This window comes from Pyxicephalus adspersus, chromosome 10 (genome assembly GCF_032062135.1).
Source record: "Pyxicephalus adspersus chromosome 10, UCB_Pads_2.0, whole genome shotgun sequence".
Taxonomy (NCBI): Eukaryota; Metazoa; Chordata; class Amphibia; order Anura; family Pyxicephalidae; genus Pyxicephalus; species Pyxicephalus adspersus.
The window spans coordinates 50625296-50648820 of NC_092867.1; the positions used below are offsets into that span (position 1 = coordinate 50625296).

The 23525-nt window shown below is 42.2% G+C and overlaps 1 protein-coding gene and 1 long non-coding RNA gene across 2 annotated transcripts in view; one reads left to right on the forward strand and one right to left on the reverse strand.

Moving 5' to 3' along the window:
- The window catches only part of SMTNL1 (smoothelin like 1), a 56883-nt gene that overhangs the window by 24690 nt on the left and 8668 nt on the right, over positions 1-23525 (reverse strand). Inside the window, exons 2-4 of the mRNA XM_072425232.1 lie at positions 4793-4933; positions 4198-4303; positions 3707-3858 (exon numbers count right to left, since the gene is read on the reverse strand). Coding sequence (XP_072281333.1) covers positions 3707-3858; positions 4198-4303; positions 4793-4933 — 399 coding nt within the window. The remainder of the gene's footprint in view (positions 1-3706; positions 3859-4197; positions 4304-4792; positions 4934-23525) is intronic.
- LOC140339401 (uncharacterized) lies at positions 18332-21861 on the forward strand. Its single transcript, XR_011922434.1, has 5 exons — positions 18332-18696; positions 18795-18876; positions 18970-19049; positions 21022-21075; positions 21234-21861. It is a non-coding gene; the product is annotated as an uncharacterized lncRNA (long non-coding RNA).

A 23525-nucleotide genomic window follows, 5' to 3' on the forward strand; every position in this document is an offset into this window, starting at 1 on the left:
GGTGCACGCTGATGGTTTGGCTTTATCGAGATATCAGTTTGTGGCAGTTTTTAGATGATGTTTATGGGAGGAGGATGTGGAAGCAAGAAAATTTTCCTCGCATTCGTTCAGAATAGGGGCAGCTATGGAGGCAGCTCGTTGGGGCCTTGGGAAGGAGGTTATTCAGCGCATTGGTCGCTTGGAATCTCATCGTTTAAGGTCATACGTACGGCCGCATATGCTGTGATGGGCTGGGAGGGGGGGGGGTTCATAAGGGATGGATGGTATCTTGTTGTGCATAATTTTTTTATTATGTTTTAGGTGGTTCCAAGTGTCTTGTTTGCATCATCGGGCACTCCTATGTGAGCCGGGGGGCCAGAGGAGCAGCATTACAGCTGGATGGGCGGCAGCTGGGTTTCCCTCGTGCCAAAGTTGTAATTCGGTGGATTGGAGTGCCCGGGATGCAATGGAGTAGGCTGCTGGCAGAGGTTCGTCCGTATTTGCAGTGGCATAGGAGTCCAAATGTGTTGGTGTTGCACGTGGGGGGTATCGATTTGGGGAGGAGGCCAGTTAGGGAATTATCCAGGGACATTAGGTGGGACCTGCCTATACTGCTTACTTTCTTGCCGGGTGTCATAGTGGTCTGGTCCGATGTGGTGGCCAGGACACAATGGCGAGGCGCTCGGTCAGTGGCCCGGGTGAAAAAAAGCTAGGGTTAAGCTTAACAAATCGGTGGGGGGCTTTGTGGCGCGGAATGGGGGGGTGGTTGTCCAGCATAGGGAGTTGGAAGGGGACTTAGGGTTTTATTTGGAGGCTGATGGGGTGCACTTGTCTGATGTGGGTATGGATCTGTGGTGTCTAGGGTTGCAGGAAAGAATTCAGAAAGCTGTCAGGGTGTGGCGGGGCGCACAAGGGCACGGTGTCGCTCTTGTGGCGGTGAGGTCCTCAAGGGAAGGAGTTGTATTGGACTGTTTCAGTGGGGGTGAGGGTCTCATCTATGGTATGGGACCATCGGTAAGGTTGTTGTTGGGAATGTTAAATTGTTTTGTGGTAAGGCTGCGAGTGCTGCTGGTATCGTTCCCAAGCTTGAGGTGCGGCTGGGAGCATTACATATAGTGGGTCCTTCGAGGACCAGTAACCAGGGGGTGTGTTTTAGGAAAAGGATGTTTATTAATGTATTGGTTACAGTTATTTGTTATTATTTGTAAGTTGTTATTATTTGTTGATTATGTATTTATAAATTGTTATTTATGGTTATTTATTAAAAGAGTTAATATTTAAGTTATTTGTTAATAATCGGCACAAAGTGCCATTTAACCAAGTTGATGTCTCAGTGTGTGATTGGGGGTAAAGTGGTGGGGTGGGTGGAGGTGGGAGTGGGGCACGGCCTGCGGGAACTCAGCCCTATCACAGTCAAGTCTACTTGGACTTTGCTAAAGCATTTGACACTGTACTCCACAGACGGTTAATATGCAAGTTAGAGTCAATAGGTTTAGAAAAGTCAATCTGCAAATGGATAGAGAACTGGCTTAAGGACCGCATGCAGAGAGTAGTGATTAATCATTCATACTCTGGTTGGTCTAAGGTTATTAGTGGTGTACCCCAGGGTTTAGTTTTAGGACCTTTACTGTTTAACATCTTTATTATTGATATAGAGTTTGGGATTAAAAGTACCATTTCTGTGTTTGCAGATGACATCAAACTATGTAATGGAATTAGGCCCATACAGGATGTCTAAGATCTACAAGCAGACCTGCATGTACTGTTTAATTGGGCAGCCAAGTGGCAAATGACATTTAATATAGATTAATGTAAAGGTATGCACTTGGGGGCTAACAACCTGCATGATTCATATTGTCTAGGGCAGGGGTCGTTAAAGTTTTATGGCCACTAGGCCATTTATGGGGTGGGTGAGAGCACACTAGGCCTGACCCGCCCTAATGGCACCACCCACCACCAGGGAACGCCCCCTGAAGTGAAATACCTCCCCTCCATATGCCGTGCGGAGGAGAGGGATTTACCTTCAGGGAGCTTTCCCTATTTACCGCGCCGGAGGAAGTATCAACTCTGGTCGTGGTAAATAAGGAAGCAACTGCAAGGGGGCGGCAACGGAGCTTCAGCGGCTCCAGAGCCAGGGGGCGTTAGGCCGGAAACAACTACTGGCTCGGCCGTATCTGGCCTAAAGGCCGAAGTTTGCCGACCCCTGGTCTAGGGGGAATACAGTTGGGGGGAGTCAGAAATGGAAAATGGCCTGGGGGTTCTGGTAGATCATAGACTTAATAACAGCATGCAATGCCAAGCTGCACTATATAAAGCTAGCAAATTACTTTCTTGTATCAAAAGAGGAATAGACTGCAGAGATCGAGACAAAATCCTGCCCCTGTAAAAGGCATTGGTCAGACCTCATCTGGAATATGCAGTCCAGTTTTGGTCACCAGTTAACAAAAAAAACATTGTGGAATTGGGAAGAGGGCAGAGAAGGGCAACTAAAGTAATAAAAGGAATGGCGGAGCAGAGATTAGCTGAACTGAATCAATTCTCCCCTGAAAGGAAAAGTTTAAGAAGGGGATATGATCACCCTGTATAAATATTTAAATGGTTTATATAGAGAACTCTCCTCCCAATTAATCACTTTGAGATCATTACAAAGAACAAGAGGGCATTCTTTGCGTCTGGAGGAAAAGAAGTTTAAGCTCCAAAAAAGGAAGGGATTCTTCACTGTAAAGTCTGAGTAAATGTGGAATAGGCTCCCTCAGAAAGTAGTTACAGCAACTACTATAGATTTCCTTAAGAAAAAGCTGTGTTTTTAGAAGCACAGAATATAACTGGGTAATAAGGCTTTAAAGTAAGAATAACAGTGACCGTTGATCCAGGCAACATCCGATTGCCTCATGGAATCAGGAAGGAATTTTTTTCCCCCGCTGAAGCAAAATATACTATGGGATTTTGCCTTCCTCTGAAGCATTTCTATAGGGTTTTATATCTTGGATATGTTCATTTCCCTAGCGGTTGAACTAGATGGACTTACTATGTAACTATATGTTTTTGTACTATGCTCCACTTTCCTCTGTGGTCAGCTGCCATCTGCACGGGTGTGTCTAAGGGCCGCAACTTGGGAGCCACCTGCAGCAAAGCCCATCATCACCCCTTTGGGGTGCTGTAGTGAACATCAGGCAGTTCCTTAGACTCTGCACTTCAGGTCACACCTCCGTCAAATGTGCAGATAGCACAGAGGGTCCACTCTCGTGAGTATTTGTGGTGTCGGCCATGACAGGAGCTTTCAACCCTTTGCTAATCCTTTCAACCCTTCAGGAGGCTCATCCTGATATGTACCCATGGTGGTTTTCATAAGCAAATGCATTCCTTGACAACTATAACAGCTGTCAGCCTGCTGGTCTAATTGGGTAAACCATGCTTTATATTGTGTTGGTTGAATTTCCCTCTGTCATTGACTTCAAAGAGTTAATTTAAGAATCAACTGGAACACTATTGACAGTTTGCAGGCAAATCAAATGCTTCAATCAATAAATGGATAGCTGATGTCACTCATTTACTGACAGTGTGTTTGAAAGGCTTTAGTAATTTCTATCACTCATGATTTGTAATATCAGAGAGAAGAATTGTCTGTGAAAGATAGCAATCAAGCTGATTTTTCTTTGCATGTTTCTTGATCACTATTTATTAAAAATATTGGGGGCATTTCTTATTCCCCCATCATCTTACTCACTCTGCCGTGCTGAATGCCAACTGGAAGTTCTGCCTTCTGTTCTTGGAGTCAAGAGAGTCATAGTCAAAAGCATCAGGGAAAAAGGCTGACATGAGAGCACAGAATGCAAGGCCATTACTCCAACTACTGGAAAAATTCTGGATATCTACATTCTGGAAAAGAAAAAAAAAAATTAAAATGGTCTAATTTGATTGAAATGCCTAAAAAATGTATGTTACCCCTGTTAAAGCATTTTTTTGTTTATTTCTCTGTTGATTGCTGTTTCTCTGTCTTTTTCTCTGTCACACTGCTGTTTGTGTCGCTGAACATTGGGCTAGCGTTAATGGCAAAAGTCTCAGTGTGAAATTCTTCTGTTACCTTTTTAAATTTATTGAGCACTTTGTTTTAACTGCAGTTGAGTTTTATCTTATCTTTTTCTGCCTTAAGTTGCATTCCTGTAAATTTGTAAGTGAACACTACAATGCAATAAAAATTTGTTCATAAATTCATACCTCACGGCTTCGAGTCTTTGCTCTGCACCACTCTAGAAGCATGTTTTTAACAGCATTGGCACCACCGCTTGTTGACCTTTGAACTCGAATACCTGAAGATGCAACCCTAAAAGAAGAATGAAAACACTTTACACCCATTTCCACTTTTTTCCAAGTAGGAATTAATGAACATTTTTTCTAAGCCCAAATACAATACTGGTGCTGGCTGCATTTATACTGACATTATATATACATACATACATATTCTTTTTAAATAAAATCAGTTTATTATCTACTTGTAAATATAATTTAACATTCAAGGACTGCAACATTATTGGTGCAGTGCAATTTAAAAAAAAAACGTTTTAATGCCAGATGTTGCCAGTGCATGTGTAATTAAGTCAAACTCTTTAATAAAGCCAACCAAGTGTATCTCCTTAGGTCAGCTTTGGATTCATTTTTGTTGTTTTATTTAGTATCCTTATTTTCTAATGCTAGAAATACAATATGTAACTTTAAAATCTCTTTAATATTTAGATGTACAAATCTACATAACAATAAATTATATGACACTATAAAAATACTGCTATTAAAAACTGGAGTCACATGCACTGACCCTCCAAACTTTTCAGCAATATCTTTCTTTGTAGGTCTTCCATATACTTTTGGCATGGTTGTATATCGAGACAGATCATCACTGCATTGACAGCTTTTTTTTTCTTTTTTGGAAGCCTTCATAGCATCAGTTTTGATGGTGCTGATAAGAGGTAAGAAAGAAAGTTATAAGGCATTTTGCATTTTGACACATATTCTGTATACAACATACTACAAAATACAAATTCAATTGGTGTAGTTTACAGACTGTTCACTTATTTACAGTTTACAAGTTTACTTAGATGTTCACTTATTTACAGTTTACTTAGATGTGTAATGTTCAAATCAATAAGTCATTAAGGCTGTTTGTATAATTACTGTATATTTATTCTACACATAATTATGTTTATTGAATCTACTAATGCCTATCATTAAATCCTATTTACTATCATTAAATCTTAAAAAATAAGTTACTTTTTTAGTAAATCACTCTACGTATAGTGAGGCCTGGAGCAGAGAACGAAGTGAAAAATCAGTGGAAGGCCTGCATGACTGGAAAGGGATGGGAGCAGGCAGGGGAACGGTTAAGAGTTAACAGAGAAGGGGGGGAAGTTGCTGAATTTATATGCCGGGAGTGACGTGCAGGGGGGAAGGGGAAGAGAAGTGAAAAGGGGGATGAGCCGGAATAGGAGGGCCTTTTTTCAGCGTGAGGGAGAGAAGGAAGAAAGTTTTTTCCCACCCGCCCTGTTTTAGGTGTGTCGGTGAGGTCCTTGAGGGAAGGAGTTGTATTGGACTGTTTCAGTGGGGGTGAGGGTCTGATCTATGGTATGGGACCCTCGGTAAGGTTGTTGTTGGGAATGTTAAATTGTTGACATAAGGAGGATCTAATAAAAAGCATATAAACATAAAAAATGATTCAAAAGCCTTTAGTGCGTGTGCAGCTGCTGGATTAACTCTCCAAACTTGAACGTTCAGCTATCACAATGTATCCACTTCTTTAGACTTGCTTCCCCCTCGCAGTTGTCTGTCTACTCCGTTCCTGTCTGTTCTTCTGTTCTCCCAATTCCCTCAACCTACTCTTTCTGTCCCTGCAATAAATATATATATATATATATATATATCCCATATAGAGAACTCTCTTCCCAATCACTTTAACCCCCCCTAGCGCTCTAATTCTGTCCGTATTTTCATGCAAAAAGCGTTACATTGTTCTGCATGGAAATTTATTTTACATGGTAGGCCTATAATTCCTAGGCGGGGGGAGTGGCTTGGCGATGGCACTGTGAGCAGGCATCCTCACAGAGCTCCGTGCACACCGTGGCTTCAGCAGCTGATATCGCTGGTTACCCGGCTCGCTTCTGCCTCTCTTCGGGATGACCAAGCAGCGGAAGACTAAAGAATCAGGGAAAACCCCTAAGAGGGACAACCTGCATAAATACTTCCCTTCAGACTAGGCTGACTCAGTGGGAGGGAGCGCTTCCTAAATGGCGCCGACACATGCAAGTGAAGCTGACCACGTGGAGTCTGATCGCCGGGTGAGTGAAGAGGGGACTTCTTCCCTGACAGGAATCCCTGCAGCTTCTTTCCCTGTGCACTCCTTTCTGTCTTCTAGCTCCCCAACAGGGCATTTAGATGCAGTGCCATCTCCTCAGCAGCTGCCTAGAGAGTTTAAAGTCTTACTGAAATTTATTCCTACCAAAGTAGAGATGGAATCATTGGCTCATCGCATAGAACACTCTGTACATACAGAATAGAGCAGATATATCAGAAAGTACAGGCTGTAGATACCACGATTACCTCTCTGGAGTCCTCATCCTCCCAAACTTCCTTCAGATTAGACACGCTTGAACAAACCCAATTGCAAATAAGGTCTGTGCATTCCAACCTAGCCCTTTGTTTGGATGACTAAGAAAACACGGGACGCTGTAATAATTTAAGATTAAGGGGGATTCCGGAAGCTACAGCTGGACCGGATTTGGAAAGTACAGTTGCAGCCATCTTCAACACTCTCCTAGTACGGCCCTCATTGGAGCGTATTGAATTAGACAGAGTGCACAGGGTGGGTGTAAGAAGAGATGGGCAACCCGACCACCCCAGAGACGTACTATGCAGGGTCACTTTTTCAAAATCAAAGAGCAGATTGTACGGAAAGTGTGGCAGAAGGGACCGGTTGATTTTGATGGTGCTAGTATCCAGGTATATGCGGATCTGTCCCCTCGCACGCTACAGATGAGGCGCATACAACTCTGCGTTTTCATTGCAGAACCCATCTCAGCTACCAGCCCTGTTTACTTTTCTGGGCGTGGATCCTATTGATGTCCCAAATTGGCTGGAAGTCCTGGATGAGCTCCCAGGAAACTACTTGAGAACAAGATCAACTACCTGCACTCGACACAGACGGCGCTCTCCCTCACCTCATCGCCTCCAAGGAAGGAGCACCCCGAACTCGCATGAACTGTGATTTTGGATGCTGTTGGTCACTTTGACTTTTGCTACCACCACCGACTACCTCCAAATTTTATTGTTATGCTGGTTTAGACTTACTCAGAAGCTTTACGTATTTTCATGACGCTACTGACTCTTGATACATGTTCACCCCCTGTACTGGAGACGGACTTGAACCAGCGTTGTGAACTTAATGCGTACCAGGTATGGAAGATGGTCCAACTTTGTTCAGTTGCTTTAAGATCCCAGATTGATGATTCACCCATGTTCTATCCTTGCTATTATTATCTCTGTTGTGGGGGCTTTAACTCCTCCGCCATGACTTCTATCATTTAGATTCATGGTTATAGCACGTACTATTATGGATGGAGATTCGTTGGGCTTCCTCCTATTGTGATCCAAATTAGCCCATGATAGAGGCTAAGACGCCTCCCAATAACAAGGCTGATCTACACCTTATAGCCTGGCCCTTATAGTGATTCTGGGCACTATTAAGTATCTAAGTAGCCCCTTCTTGTGACTTCTCACTACTGTATAATGTAGGAGGCCCAGACCCATCTCCACCCATCAGCTGGATACGGGGATTGACACTTTAAAGCCAAGATGTTATATTGGTTTCTGTCATAGCCTTTGTTACGCATTTAATTGCACTTTAAGATGCCTGACTACTGACTCACCCTTACTTAGTGTTCCTATTGCTGTTCTGGGGCCCTTTAGTCCCACATTATTTTTTGGAAGTGATGTTTTTCCTGTTTTTTTTTCTTGTTTGTGCTGTATTACCTGCCCTCAAGTTATGTATCTGTTTTGCAATGCTGCCGCTGGTGTTCCGGCGGCTCGCAGCGTTCTTGCCTACACTACCCCCCACGTAGGTACACCCGCCCTCTTTTAGTGGTCGGAATTGTGGAATTTTTGTTATCACTGCTTAGGTATAGGGCTTAGAGCTCTATTCTTTCTTTTTTTTTTTACTTTTTCTTTTTTTCCTGCTGTTTTTCTTGCTGTTCTCTGTGTGCTTATTTTGAATTTTCTAAATCTTGTATCAGTTCCCATTCCCCACCCTTTTCCCCTTTCCCACACCTCTCCAATCTGTCCAAAACAAACTATGGCCATCACACTCACATCTCTGAATGTTAAGGGATTAAATTCACCCTCTAAACGCTCAATCTTATTTAACACCCTTCGGAAAGGCAGATGTCATATTGCTTTTTAACAAGAGACACCACCATGACAAGATACCGTTCCTGCGCAATAAACAAGCCAAATACAGCTACCACAGTACCTCACCTGATTCCAAATCTAGAGGATTGAGCATCCTTTTAGACGGCTCTCTCCCTTGGTCCCTCTTTCTGTGCAAAGTGGATCCAGAAGGTCGATACCTCCTTATCCAGGGTACAATAGGGAAACAGATGTTCACATTTGTGAATATATATCTACCCAATATGGGTCAATTGACCGTCCTTGAACAGGTGCTGACACTTCTATCTGAGGTGGCCAAAGGTACCATCATAATTGGTGGAGATTTTAACCTAACTCTCAACCCGTCCTTGGATGTGTCCAAATGACGTTCGCATCTGCCTTTCTCCTACCATAAATGAAAGCCCTGCTACATAACAATCAATTAATAGATATTTGGCGCATTCAAAACACCGGAGCTAGGAGTTATACATTCTATTCCGCGGTACACAGTACCTACTCCAGACTTGACTACTTCCTGGTGTCCCATGATGCTATTTCGCAGGTCATTGACTCTAGTATTGGTTCCATACCATTCTCTGATCATGCTCCCGTTACGATAGAGATTTCTGGGAGACTCCAGGACTGTAAACCCAGTTCATGGAGGCTTAATGAGACACTGCTTGAAGACCCGGGATGGTCTGCAAAGGTTGAGAAAGAAGTTTCCTTTTTCTTTGCCAGTAATGCAGAGTCTACAGATAACCCGCTCAGTGTATGGGAAGCCCACAAATGTTATATTAGAGGACTGTTCATACAGCAGGGCTATAGACTTAATAGACTAAACAAGGAAAGATTGGAAACATTACTACAGAAGCTTCATCGCCTAGAGACGATGCACAAAAGGCTCCCAACAACAGACCTAGAATCCCAACTGCACGCCACTCGTACACAAATTACCTCCACCTATAGGGAAAGGCTAAAGCACAACTGCTCAGATGTAAACGGTACTATTATGAACAGGCCAATCATTGTGGTAGGGCATTGGCGAGAGCGCTTAGGTCCAAGACGGGGGCTTTGTACATTCCCAAAATTAGAACACGCTTAGGTACATTAGTGCACGCTACATCTGATATCGCCCTAATCTTTCATGACTACTACAGTCAGCTGTATAATTTGCGAACAGACTCAGGAGGTATGCCTCCTTCTGAGCATCCGATCGAAATACAGGATTATCTCAGTGCCTCCGATTTGCCGACACTGTCACTAGAAATCATAGGGGCGTTAGACAAACTGATCACAATGCCTGAGCTACAGGCGGCGATATGCTGAGCAGCTTCAGGAAAGGCTCCCAGCCCAGATGGCCTAACCTTAGCCTATTACTATTTTTTCCATATACTGGGCCCTCGCCTGGTTACTGCACTGAACGCGCTCTCCAATGGCCACAACCTCTGCCAAGACACATTAGCGGCCCATATATTGGTCATACTCAAACCAGACAAGGACCCCCTCCTCTCCTCCAACTATAGACCAATATCCTTGCTCAACAGTGATTTGAAACTGTTCGCTGGAATTCTGGCACATAGGCTGAACCCGATACTTGTATGATCCACCCTGACCAGGGCGGTTTTCTCCCGTTGAGGGAAGCCAGGGACAACACGATACGTACCCTGAACGTCATTGACTAAGCACTTACCTATAAAATTCCTCTGATGCTCCTCTCCACTGATGCTGAGAAAGCGTTTGACCGGGTGGATTAGACATTTTTACATACCACTTTGGCACACTTGGGCCTTCCCCCTCGTATCTTGCGCTGAATCGAGATGGTATATTCCTCCCCCTGTGCTAGAGTACGGGTTAATGGTGAACTCTCACAGCCTTTTCGCATAGCCAATGGGACGAGACAGGGCTGCCTGCAATCCCCCTACTATTTGTGTTGACCCTGGAGCCCCTCTTACGTTTGATCTGTATTAATGAGGATATTAGGGGAGTTCAGATCGGATCTAGTGAACACAAAGTAGCTGCTTACGCTGATGACCTACTTTTCTACGTTGCTGCTCCTGTAACCATACTACCTATTTTTATGCGGGAATTGAATAGGTATGCCTCGCTTTCTAATTACAAAATAAACCCGCAAAAATTGGAGACACTTAGTGTTACTCTTTCCCGGGCAACTAGGGAAGCATTGGCCCCCTCTTTCCCCTTTATATGGTCCACCAAGGCCATCTCCTACCTAGGCACGCAGATTCCCGCTAATCTGACGCGAGTAGTAGACCTCAATTTTATCCCACTACTAAACAGAGTCCGGAGAGATTTGCAGAAATGGAAGCAGATGGCCTTCACCTGGTTTGGGAGATGCAACGTGCTTAAAATGAACATTATGCCTAGGCTACTGTATATGTTACAAGCCCTCCCTCCCACTCTATGTTTTGTGGAAATTCCGTTCGGAATTTTAAAGTTTGTCTGGCTCACAGGACCCGCCCAGGCTTAGGATGACAGTATTGAGACTCCCTACAGCCAACGGTGGAATGGCGTTCCCCGACCCGGTTTTGTACCATCAAGCTGTGCATTTGTCCAGGCTACTAGATTGGTGCACCAATGGTAACCAATGGTAAGCTGTGGGTTGGACTGGAGGATGCTTGCTCCACTACCCCAATTACCACGTTGGCCTAGGCACCATCGGCGGCCAGGGCCACTATGATCAGCCACCCATTGATTGGCGAGACCCTGAAAGTGGTTGCTAAATGCTTCACCTCCCAGAATATAGCCACATACCCATCCCCAATGTCTCCAGTTCTGGGCGATCCTGGGTTCCCCTCGGGACTGTCTGACCCAATATTTCGCCAATGCCGTAATCTGGGAGTATACAGAGCGTCCCATTTCCTGAAAAACGGGTATTGGATACATATAACGACCCTACAATCAGACAGGGAACTCCCCTCTTTGACGCCCTGGCGTCACATACAACTTACCTATGTTTTGAGGTCCTGAGCACATTTGCCCGATCCCTCCTGCCTCTGGAGGCCCTGTGTACTGCCGGACAATCTATGCGGGGTACACTCTCCCATGCCTACCAAACCCTATTAAATGCACATACACCGGATTTCCCTCCATTTGTGGTCCGGTGGGAAGCTGAATTAAACACCCGTTTTACGAATGATCAGAGGGATATGCTACTCCACTTCTGCCATAAGGCGTCCATCTGCAACAAATATCAGTAAACCAATTATAAGCTGGCCACCCGCTGGTATAGAATGCCTGTGAAACTCGCTAAGATTTTCCCGGGTTCAGACAGCACTTGCTGGAGATGTGGTGATGCGCAGGGTACGTTGCTTAATATTTTCTGAGAATGCTCTAAATTACAATTATACTGGAGCTCGGTGGCTGATATAATCTTAAAACTTACAGAAGTGGATATCAGACATATTCCAGCCCTGGCACTCCTCCATGTTTTGGATATGTCCCGTAAGCGCTATAGCAACTCTCTACTGAGACACCTTCTCAACGCAGCTAAGGCTTGTATCCCAGCCCTTTGGAAAAATAATGTCCCCCAGACTGTAGTACATTGGCTGAAAAGGGTAGCTGATATATATCAAATGGAGGACTTGTTTTCCACAGACGCTAAGAGGGCAGATAAGTTTGCCCAGACCTGGTACCACTGGATCCACTTTACTACTACTGAGGTATATTGCCGCCTGTTACAACCCCTCCCCTAAATCTATAAGTGTACTAAGGTCAGTGTTTACTCGTACTCTGTTGATACACCGGAGACGTGCTTGATTGTAAAGCTTGTCAATACCCTTCCCCTCCCCCTTTTTTTCTCTTTCTTTTCTTTCCCCTTGTTGTTTCTTTCCCCTGTAAGTTGGTTAATCCGTCTTCTCTTTTATAAAAGTTTTTGAAAAATTGGAGATGTCATGGTTCCTTTCATAGTCATTTCATTCCTTTCATTATAATGTATGCACTTTATTTATTATTGGATGTCATGCTGCAGATTTGAAAATGTACAATGTAACAACCTTAATTTTCTGTATGCACCTTGATACCTCTTAATAAAAATTATTAAAAAAAATTATAATTCCTGGGCATAACTAACCAAAATATATCCAATATTTAATAAATGTAATAATGAAAAAAAAGCATGCATAAAAATAGTAAAACTTATAATATAACTGTACAATAGCATGTATTATAATATATATATATATATATATATATATAGAGAGAGAGAGAGAGAGAGAGAGAGAGAGAGAGATTTCATTGTATTGTAAAATAGTTATTTTGTATTGAATCCAATACAAAATTATTTTGCTGACTGCTCTGCTCCCTGATTGGCTGAGGAGAGGGAAATCCTGATGATGCTTGAGCTGTCATCAGGGTTTCCTATTTCTCAGCCAATCACAGAGCAGTAGAGGTGATGAATGGAGATACGTATCTCCATTCAACCTTGATTGCCCTGGTATTGCCTGTGGTTACAGCTAATTAAAGGCACCCGCTTCCAATTAGCTGTAACCGCAAAGTTCCCACGTTCTGGGAATCCCACAATGACATTATGATTCATAATGTCATTGTCAAATAACCTGTAAAAAATAAAAAAGAAGTTAAAATAAAAACATACAAGTTAAATTCATTTAGGTTAATTTTTTTTTTTTTAACTTTTTTTCCCGAATTTTTTTAGTCGAATCCCGAACAGCCATATTCCGGTCGAATATAAGGACAACCCGAATTCGAACATCAACACTACACCTGAGTTAAGGGGTGGATGCATGGGTGTGATAAATGTGGCCATGGGTCCTGGAGATGTATAAAAAGGGGCAACTGCCCCAAAGCTCTCTTTTCTCTCTCAAAGGTGCAGGGTACAGAGGTTACTCTTTAGTTGAAACCAATGCTAACCAATGCTTTTGTACAGGGGCAGGATAATGTCTCCATCTCTGCAGTCTATTCCTCTTTGAATACAAAAAAGTACTTTACTAGCTTTAGATACTGCAGCTTGGCATTGCATGCTATTATTAAGTCTATGATCCACCAGAACCCCCAGATCCTTTTCCATTTCTGATTCTAGCAGAAACTCCTTTTATCAAACTCTCTAAGACCTTTCCAACTATGGACATTAAACTAACGGGTCTGTAGTTACCTGGTAATGACTTTTGAAAGTACCTCGCCAGTGACTATAGAGTCTCTAAAAATGAGAAATAATGGCTTTGAAATAACTGAGATCAGCTCTTTGAGGACACATGGTTGTAATCCATCAGGTCCTGTGGTGCTTTGTCAATCTTAATTTTTTCCCAGCTGTTTCGCTATTACATCCATTCTGAGCCATTGTGACTCATTTAAGGCAGTGACAATGCTATTATGAATGTGGACTTGAGCTCTGCCATTTTCCTTCATGTACACAGAGCTAAAAAAGTGTTTAGTAAATCTGCCTTGTCTTTATCCCCAGTTACCAACCCAGCGACATCCTTAACCCCCCTAGCGGTATTCCCGAGTGTGACTCGGGGTGGGAAAAATTGCAAAAAGCGGTAACCCCGAGTCACACTCGGGGTATCTAATATAATAAATAAATATAATAATTATACCTGGGAGTTAATCCTAAGAATTACAGGCCCACAATATAAACAAAAATCTCTACGCAAAAAAAAATAGGATCACTTTTTGCATCAAAAAATGAGAGAATTAGAACGCTAGGGGGGTTAAGGGGGCCTGCATGCTCAGATCTGCTTTGCCTTACTTTCCTTTCTACCTTCATTTTGAAGTTTTGCACATTTTATCTCCTTTTTACATCTTTTGTTATATTCTTTATGGGTTTCAATTGATGAAAGCGATCTTTCATTTTTTTATTTTCTTGTTCCTTATGGAACAAGAAAATATAAAATACCCTTTTCTTGTTCCTTATGGCTTTTTTAACATCAGCTGTGAGCCACATAGGTTTTAATTTTAGCCATCTAAACTTAATACCCATTGGAATATATTTTTCAGTTTTCTTTTGTAGAACAGACTTGAAACATTCCCATTTCTGTTCTGTTTTCTTTGAGGACAATATTGTTTCCCAGTCCAAGTCACAGAGAGCCGCCCTAATAATGGAAAATTTACTCTCTTAAAATTAAATGTTTTTATCTTTCCTGCTTTTGCTTCCTGTTTACAGCTTACATTAAATGAAATCATATTATGGTCACTGCTACCCAGATTCTCTTTTATTTGCACATTTGTTATAAGCTCTGCATTGTTACAAAGAACTAGGTCGAGCAGAGTATCATTTCTAGTTGGGGCTTCTATAAACTGTACCATAAAATTATCTTGTATTAAATTCACAAATTTCCTCCCTTTTGCTGTTCCTGTAGTGCCGTTTCTCCAATCAATGTCAGGGTTGTTGAAATCTCCCATGATTAAAACACTTCTACTTTTTGATGCTTTTTCTATCTGTGCTAGTAGTTGATTTTCTATTTCTTCCTTTCTTTCTATTCTGCCTATAGCAGACTCCAGTAATGAATTGTGTGTTATTCAACCCCAAATCCATCCATAATGCCTCAACCTCATCGCTTGTTCAAACCGCAATTTCTTCTTTCACATGCACTTTTAGATAACTTCTTACATACAGACACCACCACCCTTTCATTTGACTCTGTCTTTACGAAAGAGAGTATACCCAGGAATATTGACAGCCCAGTCTATTACTGGATTCAGTAATACCAACTAAGTGTCACGGATATGGGGGGAGGGGAGGAAAACAGAAAGATAAATACAAGGGACTAGGCCTTCAGTGGCTAGGGAAAAAGAAACGGTCACCCCCTACAGACACCCTAACCTAGCCCTGACTCCTGACAGTATGAATATCCCCTGAAGGTGGGAATAGTCATACACTGGAACCTAGGCCCTAGTAACCCTGAATAGCCCTAGGAGTAGTGACTGGGCTTGAGACTACTGGTTCCTTCCTTGATGAAAGAACCAGTGTCTCCCTGAGGCCTAGTAACAACAAAAGAACAACACACCAAAAATAGTTCAACTTAACTTAATTAGCAAATGGAGGAGCAGGAACCCTGAAGAGGACAGCACACCAGCTCTTCACATCCCAGAAGAGAATATCAACAGCATAGCATGAAGTGTGAGGCCAGACTAAATGGAGGGGCAGTAATGACCACCAGCTGCAGCTGATACAAGGGGTGTGGTCATTACAAACAACAACACAGAAACAGGTGAAAACAAAGAGACAGTCAGATAACCTCACATGCAGCTTGTCCCACAGATCTTCTAACCTCAGTCACTGAAGGGTATGACACTAAGTCATAATTCTCACACATTACGGCTTTCAACTCCCCAATCCTGTTTGCTAGACTGCTAGCATCGGTGAACAGGTTCTTTAAACCATTGCTGCTTTTACCATCATTGTTTGCCAAATCCTTTTGTTTTTTAGTACAATTAGTACTGCATAATCCAATGTTTGTTGAAACATGGGAAGCTCTCTACAATTATCCATAATCCTCACCCCTACTATCCCCAATCCACCCTCCACTAGTGTCTGACCCCTGACTAACCTTTCTGCCACCTTATATGACTGTCCCACCCCCTCTATCCTAGTTGAAATGGCCCTCCACTATTCCCCTAAATGTTTCCCCTAGCACAGCAGGCCCCTTTCATTTAGGTGCAAACCATCTCTGGCATACAGGTTGTACCCCAATGAAAAGTCAGCCCAGTGCTCTATGAAACCAAACCCATCCCTTCTACACCAGGACTTAAGCCATGTGTTTAGCTGTCTAAGCTCCCACTGCCTTTCCTGTGTTGCGCATGGCACAGGCAATATTCCAGACAATATAGCCTTGGAGGTCCTTTTCTTCAGCTTGAAACCTAGTTCCCTAAACTGACTTTTAAGGATCCTCCATCTTCCATCTATATTGTCATTGTTTCCAACATGGACCAAGACAGCTGGGTCCTGTCCAGCCCCTCCCAGTAGTTTGTCCACTCGGTCCACCACATGCCGAACCCTGGCACCAGGGAGACAGCAAACCATTCGGTTAAAGGGATCCGGGCGACAAACTATTCTATTTGTCCTCCTGATCATAGAATCCCCTATGACTATTATTTGTCTTTTCCTTCCTGCATTTCCCTCCCCACCACTACTAGATGTGTTGCTCTCTCGTCTTTTAGGGGTAGCAGTAACATCTAGAGTTGCCACCACTGGGTCTGCCACCTGCACATCTTCACTGGCCATACTCGCTTACAATTTCAGTAGGCGAGAACGGACGAATTTTCTGCGAGATCGAATTTTAAAAACTCAGTTGCTCATCCCTGGTGAGGATGGTGTACTGCAGACTGTTGCCAGGTTGTGGTCATTGGGAACACCACGTTGGGCAGAACCAGCAGTACAGTACCGAATCAGCAGGTAAGAGAATAGTTAAAGAAGGCTGGGGTTGAAGCAGGCAGCAAACAAGCAAGGTCACAAACAAAGCCAGGGATCAGATACCGGTGACACCGGGTCACTGAAGACACAGAACACAGAAAGACATTAGAGGCACTAGTTGCACAGGAGTCACTGAAGACACAGGAAGAGGATGGAGGCACGGGTGACACCGAAGACAAAAGGAATGCAGGAGACACAGGAAACAGGTGTTCTCACAAAACTGGTCTGTACATACAGCCTGCTTATCTATCTTTCGATTCCAAAAGTCTGAGTACCTTCTTGACTTCAGGAATTTTGAAATAGTGTAGAAATTATGTTAATTTTCAATATGGAATATGGAATCCCTCAATATATCTCACCAACCACAAGATCAGCCTTAAATGCAGAACAATTTTCCTTTAATTTTGGGATAGTGCCTATATAATTTAATCTACAAACCTCTGCATCAGGACATTATTGTTAATCTCCAAACATGGGCAGGGTTACACTATACTTTTGGGCATGTTAACACTAGCATTTTTGAAGCAGTAACTGCATTGCTAGACTTTGCAAATGCCTGGAAAACCCTATCAGTTACTGCCTGTCACAATTTATACACATGCTTAATCCAAACTTGATTATCCTGGTCATCCTTAGTTTTGCTGTATTGTCTAATATTTATAGCTAATGTGAGAGTAAGCACCAAAAACACTCCTTGTTGGGAGGTATTTGAGATAAGTTTAAATTTCAGGGCACTCTGTGCAGTTTTACTTTTTACATGCAGAAACGGTAAAATACCAGTAAATAAACATGTCTTTGTTTGTCCACACAGGTGATCAGTGTCTGTTATATTCAGCAAAGCAACACAAAGTCCTGGCTAGGTTTGAAAACGCCATACACAAGTTAAAACATCCTATAGACTGCTCCACCCAGGGGGTCATCTATCTAGTCAATTGCCGATGTGGAAACCGGTCCCTAACAATTAGAAATACACTCAGGCCTAGATTATATGCACAAGAGGGTAAGACACATACCACTATGACGCACGTTGTTAGTAAAAAAAATATATATAATGATTCTAAAAACATGTACTAGCATTAGCAATATCTTATATTTTTGTTTTATCATAATTACATAATTTGGTATGGTATTATTGGTATTATTAATGTTTAACAAAGGTATTGATGTTCATGTTCCTCATGCTGTATAACATTTCATGACTGTCTAAAAACATTGTAATGAACATATGTTTTGTCATTATCACCCTTTGACTTATGTGAATGTAAGTGACAGCTATGTCAAATTTGTCCCCAGTACAATCTTAGTAAAATTCATCATAAAAATAAAAAAATATTTTTCTTTATCTACTTCAATTTACTATTTATATATATAGTTTCTATGACTATACTTGAGAGATTCTTCTGGCCTACAAGGGATGGGAGCACCCATGATTTCCATCTGTGGGTGCACTGTGTTTTAGGGTGAAATCAAAGGCAGCCTCACTCCCTGGTCCAACTATCCTTACCTCGTTTGATCCAGGGTTAACCTAGCCCTTGCAGGTGAGGGCAGCTCCTGGGAACCAGAGGGTTTCCTTGATATTCTTTCACTCACCCCCTCTTTTAGATTTAGTTCTTATAGTTCAATAATAGAAATACACTCTTGGAAGCATATTTTTGAAAAACATGCTCTTTTGAATGCATGAGAGCTATGCAACACAATCTGCTTGCAGCAATTACTCATTAACTCTGATAACAAGAATAAATACAATGGTAATGACTTGATGCTGGCTTACATCGGTGCTGGCAGCGTGATCTTGCAAGATCCTGGGCAGTGGCATGATTTTGTGGGATTACGCCGACCATGGTGATGAATGGATGCTGGTTTGCTGTATCTAGGAGCACGACGCCGACAGCAGGAGTAGTCACACTTACCCCTGAACCACCAATGTAAGTAACAACCTATATTTCACAATAGACCCAGCAGAGCATTTAAAGATATTTCACATTAGGAAAACCTGCTTTATTTTCTATGATCTTTACATTAGAGTTCTGGGACACCAGGATACTACCTCTTCAACTCAATAATCATCACCACACCTAATAATACTTTTAGTAATCAAAACTGGAGTGAGTAATTTTATTTCTTCCGCTTTTTTATACTTACCTTATATATTTTATAACCATTCCTAACATTTATACTTACCTTTATGTTCATATTAGAACCTGGAATCCCAACACACTACTCATTAATCCACTCACCAGCAAAAATACATGGTAAAATTACCTTATGGATAATTCAAGTGAGTAGATTTTTACTTTTTGTGTAAAATATTCTTGGTATCTGTCACAGATCCCCGCAGGTCCAGGTCATCTGTCCCTCCTTCTTGCTCACCCTCCTTGCAGTCCCCTGCTGCCAGCACCATCTCTGCTTCTGTATCCAACACATGCATACTTCCTGTTCCAAGTCAGGTGATTCTCTGTCAGCTGCTCCCTTTCCCCAGAGAACCAGAATATTCTGCAGACGCACTCCCTCTGCTGGCCAACATCTGAATAACACCTGAGATTATGTCAGCAACAGCACTTCTCTGCTGGTAAGATTGATGTCTGCGGCCCACTTGATCCACGCCAATCACCTGACATTCCTTTCTTAAGGACCTGGCAGGAAACATGAAGTTGCCTGAACAAGGGATTCTTTTGGCTCTGCTTCCAGCTTCCTGTTTGTTTTTCCTGTTCCAGATTCTTCATGTTCTGACCCAGGCTTGTTTCCTGACCATTCTTGTTTGCTGCCTGCCCTGACACTTTGGCTCATCTGACTACTCTCTTGGATTTCCCTTTTGCACTATGTTTTGTTTCCAGCTTGTTAGCAGTCACCTGCCTCGGTGGGCATGGGGGCTGTAACCTGGCAGTAGCTTGTCGCACAACATCCTCACCTCTAGAGGCTCTGGAGAAGACCAAGCTACTGCTTAGACCCTGCGCCCAGTACACGTTTCCACCCACAAGGTTGGTGACACAGTGGGTCAACCACTTGGCCCTGTGGAGCCGTGACAGTATACCTGCCACACCCTTAACCTTAGGCATCTTATTACTTTGCTAGACCATTCATGGAAACCTACTGTAGTCATATGCCAGAACCAGAATCACCAACATTGATTGGATACTACCCTATAATGTAGGCCTCATCACAAAACATTCAATATAGAACGACATATGCCCTATAGTTTAAATATCTTTATATTTATATTCTTTTTACCTACATAGATAATGATTGTAGACATCCCAATAGTCATATTATTCCTTGACCCCTTGATCCAGTCTGGTTTTAGAGCTGCCCACTCCACTGAGACAGCCCTTACTAAAGTGGCCAATGACCTCATCAGAGCTAAGTCTCAAGGCAACTTTTCCCTGCTCCTTCTCCTTGATCTTTCCTCCGCTTTTGACACTGTTGATCACCCTCTTCTAATACAAATCATGCACTCCATTGGTATCTGTGACACAGCTCTCTCTTGGTTTGCTTCCTATCTGTCTGACCGCTCCTTTCAAGTTTCTTTCAATGGTAACTCCTCCTCACCGACTCTCCTGCCTGTTGGTGTTCCCCAAGGGTCAGTCCTTGGACTGGTTTTCTTTTCTCTGTACACCTCCTCTCTGGGTAGTCTCATATCCTCCTTTGGCTTACAGTACCATCTGTATGCTGATGACACTCAAATTTATCTGTCCTGTCATTTGCAATCCCTATTTAATGTACAGCGCTGCGTAATATGTTGGCGCTATATAAATCCTGTTTATTAATAATAATAATAATAATAATATTATGCTTACAATATTTAGGATACTGAATATTTTCATAGTATAAGGTAAAATAACCTTAAGATTCTTACTAATCTCTGTAAGAGTATAGCACCATCTAGTGAATAATTAATATACTGTTGTACCCCTATTCCAAATTTCTTATCTCAAGATATTTCTGATATCTATATATAATTGAACAATATTTTCAACTTCCACAATAACTACAATTTTGAGTAAGTAATGGACTAGCTTTTTTATATTAATAAGAAACCATTGAACATTTTTCACACATGGACATTACAATACACTCTTTCTAGTCCTATTTCAGTCTACTTATCCTTGAATTTTCTTGAGCACTTTCCTCTACACACATCTGCAACCGCATCTCACAGTGAGTAACCTTGGAGAACAACTTTGATTATTAATGCTCCCTAACCCACTTATTTAAAATTTGGTATGTTTTTTAACATTTGGTAATTTTTCCAGGGATACACTGACCGAGCTGTCCTTTGCGTAATACTGTACATTGTGATCTTATATGTAAGTAATTGCAATATATTATAATATTATAGCATATATAGATACATATATTGTTTTTCATACTTTACTATATTATCTCACCATTCTAATCTGTTGTTAACAATATGTACATACATAGATGAACAATTATAATGATGTATTCTACTATTTATGTCTAGTTTTTGTCACGCACGGAGGAATACAGAACCACCAGGGTGCGTATGGAGGTGGTGCGAGCTCTGGGAAGGGCCAAGGCACAGAGTCTAAGCCGTAACCAGGTTTTCTCCAGAGCCTCTGATGGTGAGGATGTTGCACTGCTGGGCACAGGAAACACTGGATTAAGCAGCAGGTGTACAGGAACTAGTTCACACAACTAAAGGCTCGTCACACAATGGGGACACAAAGCAGACACGACCTGTTGCACAAACACAAAATGTATCCTGAAAGATAGCTAAATAGCCAGGGCTGGTCAAGAGGCTATTTTCTGATTGAGTAACGGCATGAACAGAGTTGATAGAGCTTGGAAACAGAGGCACACCCAGCATAAGAACTGCCCGCATGCACAGGGGAGAGATGCCTGTGCTTTAGTGAGGAACAAGTAAGTGTGACATTACCCCTCCCCTTTTACGGGGCCTCCTCACTAGTGTTGGTGTTTGAATTCAGGTTGTCCTTATATTCGACCCGAATATGGCTGTTCGAATTCTGATAGACCCGACCTGAAAAACATGGGAATCGACTGCAAATATTAGGGAAAAAAAAGTTTAAAAAAAAAATTAAAATTATTAAATTAATTTAATTAGTATGTCTTTTTATTTTAACTATTTTTTAATTTTTTTTAGGTTATCTGACAATTACATTATGAATCATAATGTCACTGTGGGATCCCCCGACCGCTGGAACTTTTGGATTACAGCTAATTGGAGGCACGTGCCTCCAATTAGCTATAACCGTAGGCGATACAAGGGCAATAGAGGTTCAATGGAGATATGTACCCCCATTCATCACCTCTAGTGCTCTGTGATTGGCTGGGGAGAGGAAAATTTATATATATAGATATATACACTAATAAACAGCACCTGTCACATGCACAATAAAGAGGACCTGTCACATGAATAATAAAAAATAATGACAGGTCCTCTTTATTATTGATGTGACAGATCCTCTTTAATATTGATGTGACAGGTCCTCTTTAATCTTCATGTGACAGGTCCTCTTAAATCTTCATGTGACAGGTCCTCTTTAATATTCATGTGACAGGTCCTCTTTATTATTGATGTGATAGGTGCTCTTTATTATTGATGTGACAGGTGCTCTTTTTTATTCATTCGACAGGTGCTCTTTTTTATTCATTCAACAGGTTCTCTATAATATTCATGTGACAGGTGCTCTTTAATATTCATGTGAAGTACAGGGAAATGTAATATTATGTACCTTTTTATAATGTTTCTTTTTATTATGTATTTGGAGGCTGTAGAAGCTCCACACAGTCCTGAAAACAAACTCAAATTTTTCCCCCATTAACTTTATTGGTGTTCGAATTTGACATTTGACCAGCCGAATAATTTTGGTCTATTCGAGTGAATAGTGAGCTATTCGACCAATACTACTCCCCACCCGCCGGGGTCTGGGTTTAAGGGGAAAACGGAGATGAAACCTCATGGCACAAAAAGATGCAGACACATCTGTAGTTGGAACACACAATCTCTCCTCAGGACCAAAACCTTTCCAGTCAATGAGATACATGAGCATCTTACGAGAAATTGTGGAATCCAAAATTTGATGGACTTCATATTCCTGAGAAGAATAGGTTGCAGGAGTAGCCAGTGGAGAGGAACGAGAAAAGCGGTTCAGGACCAACGGCTTAAGTAGGGACACATGGAAAGCATTGGACAGCTTGAGATTCGGGGGAGGGGGTAACTTATAACAAACTGGGTAAACCTTGGCAGAGATGACATAAGGTCCAATGAAGCGTGGGGCAAACTTTAGAGAAGGCACCTTGCAACGAATATTCTTGGTGGATAGCCAGACTTTGTCCCCAGGTTGGAGAGGATGCGCTTTGCAGTGATGCCGATTCACAAACTTCTTGTAACAGGCAGGCAACTGCTCTAGGTGTTCTGAAGTCCCTCTGTAGGGCACAGAGTGCGGGTACTTCAGTGGAACAGGGTATAGGAGACAGAATGCAGGGATGTTTGCCGTAGACAATAAAAAATGGAGACTCCTTAGTGCTGGTGCAACTATGATTATTGTGAAAAAACTCTGCCCAAGGTAGCAGAGTCACCCAGTCATCATGGTGAGTGGATACCAGGATTTAAAGATATTGCTCCAATGACTGACTGACTCCTTCTGTCTGCTCATTAGTCTGTGGATGATAGCCTGAAAAGAATTCTGCACAGAAATCCAAGGATCTGCAGAAGCCTTTCCAGAAGCGTAGTAAACTCTGCAGTCTGACACATTATTAGTGGGCATACCGT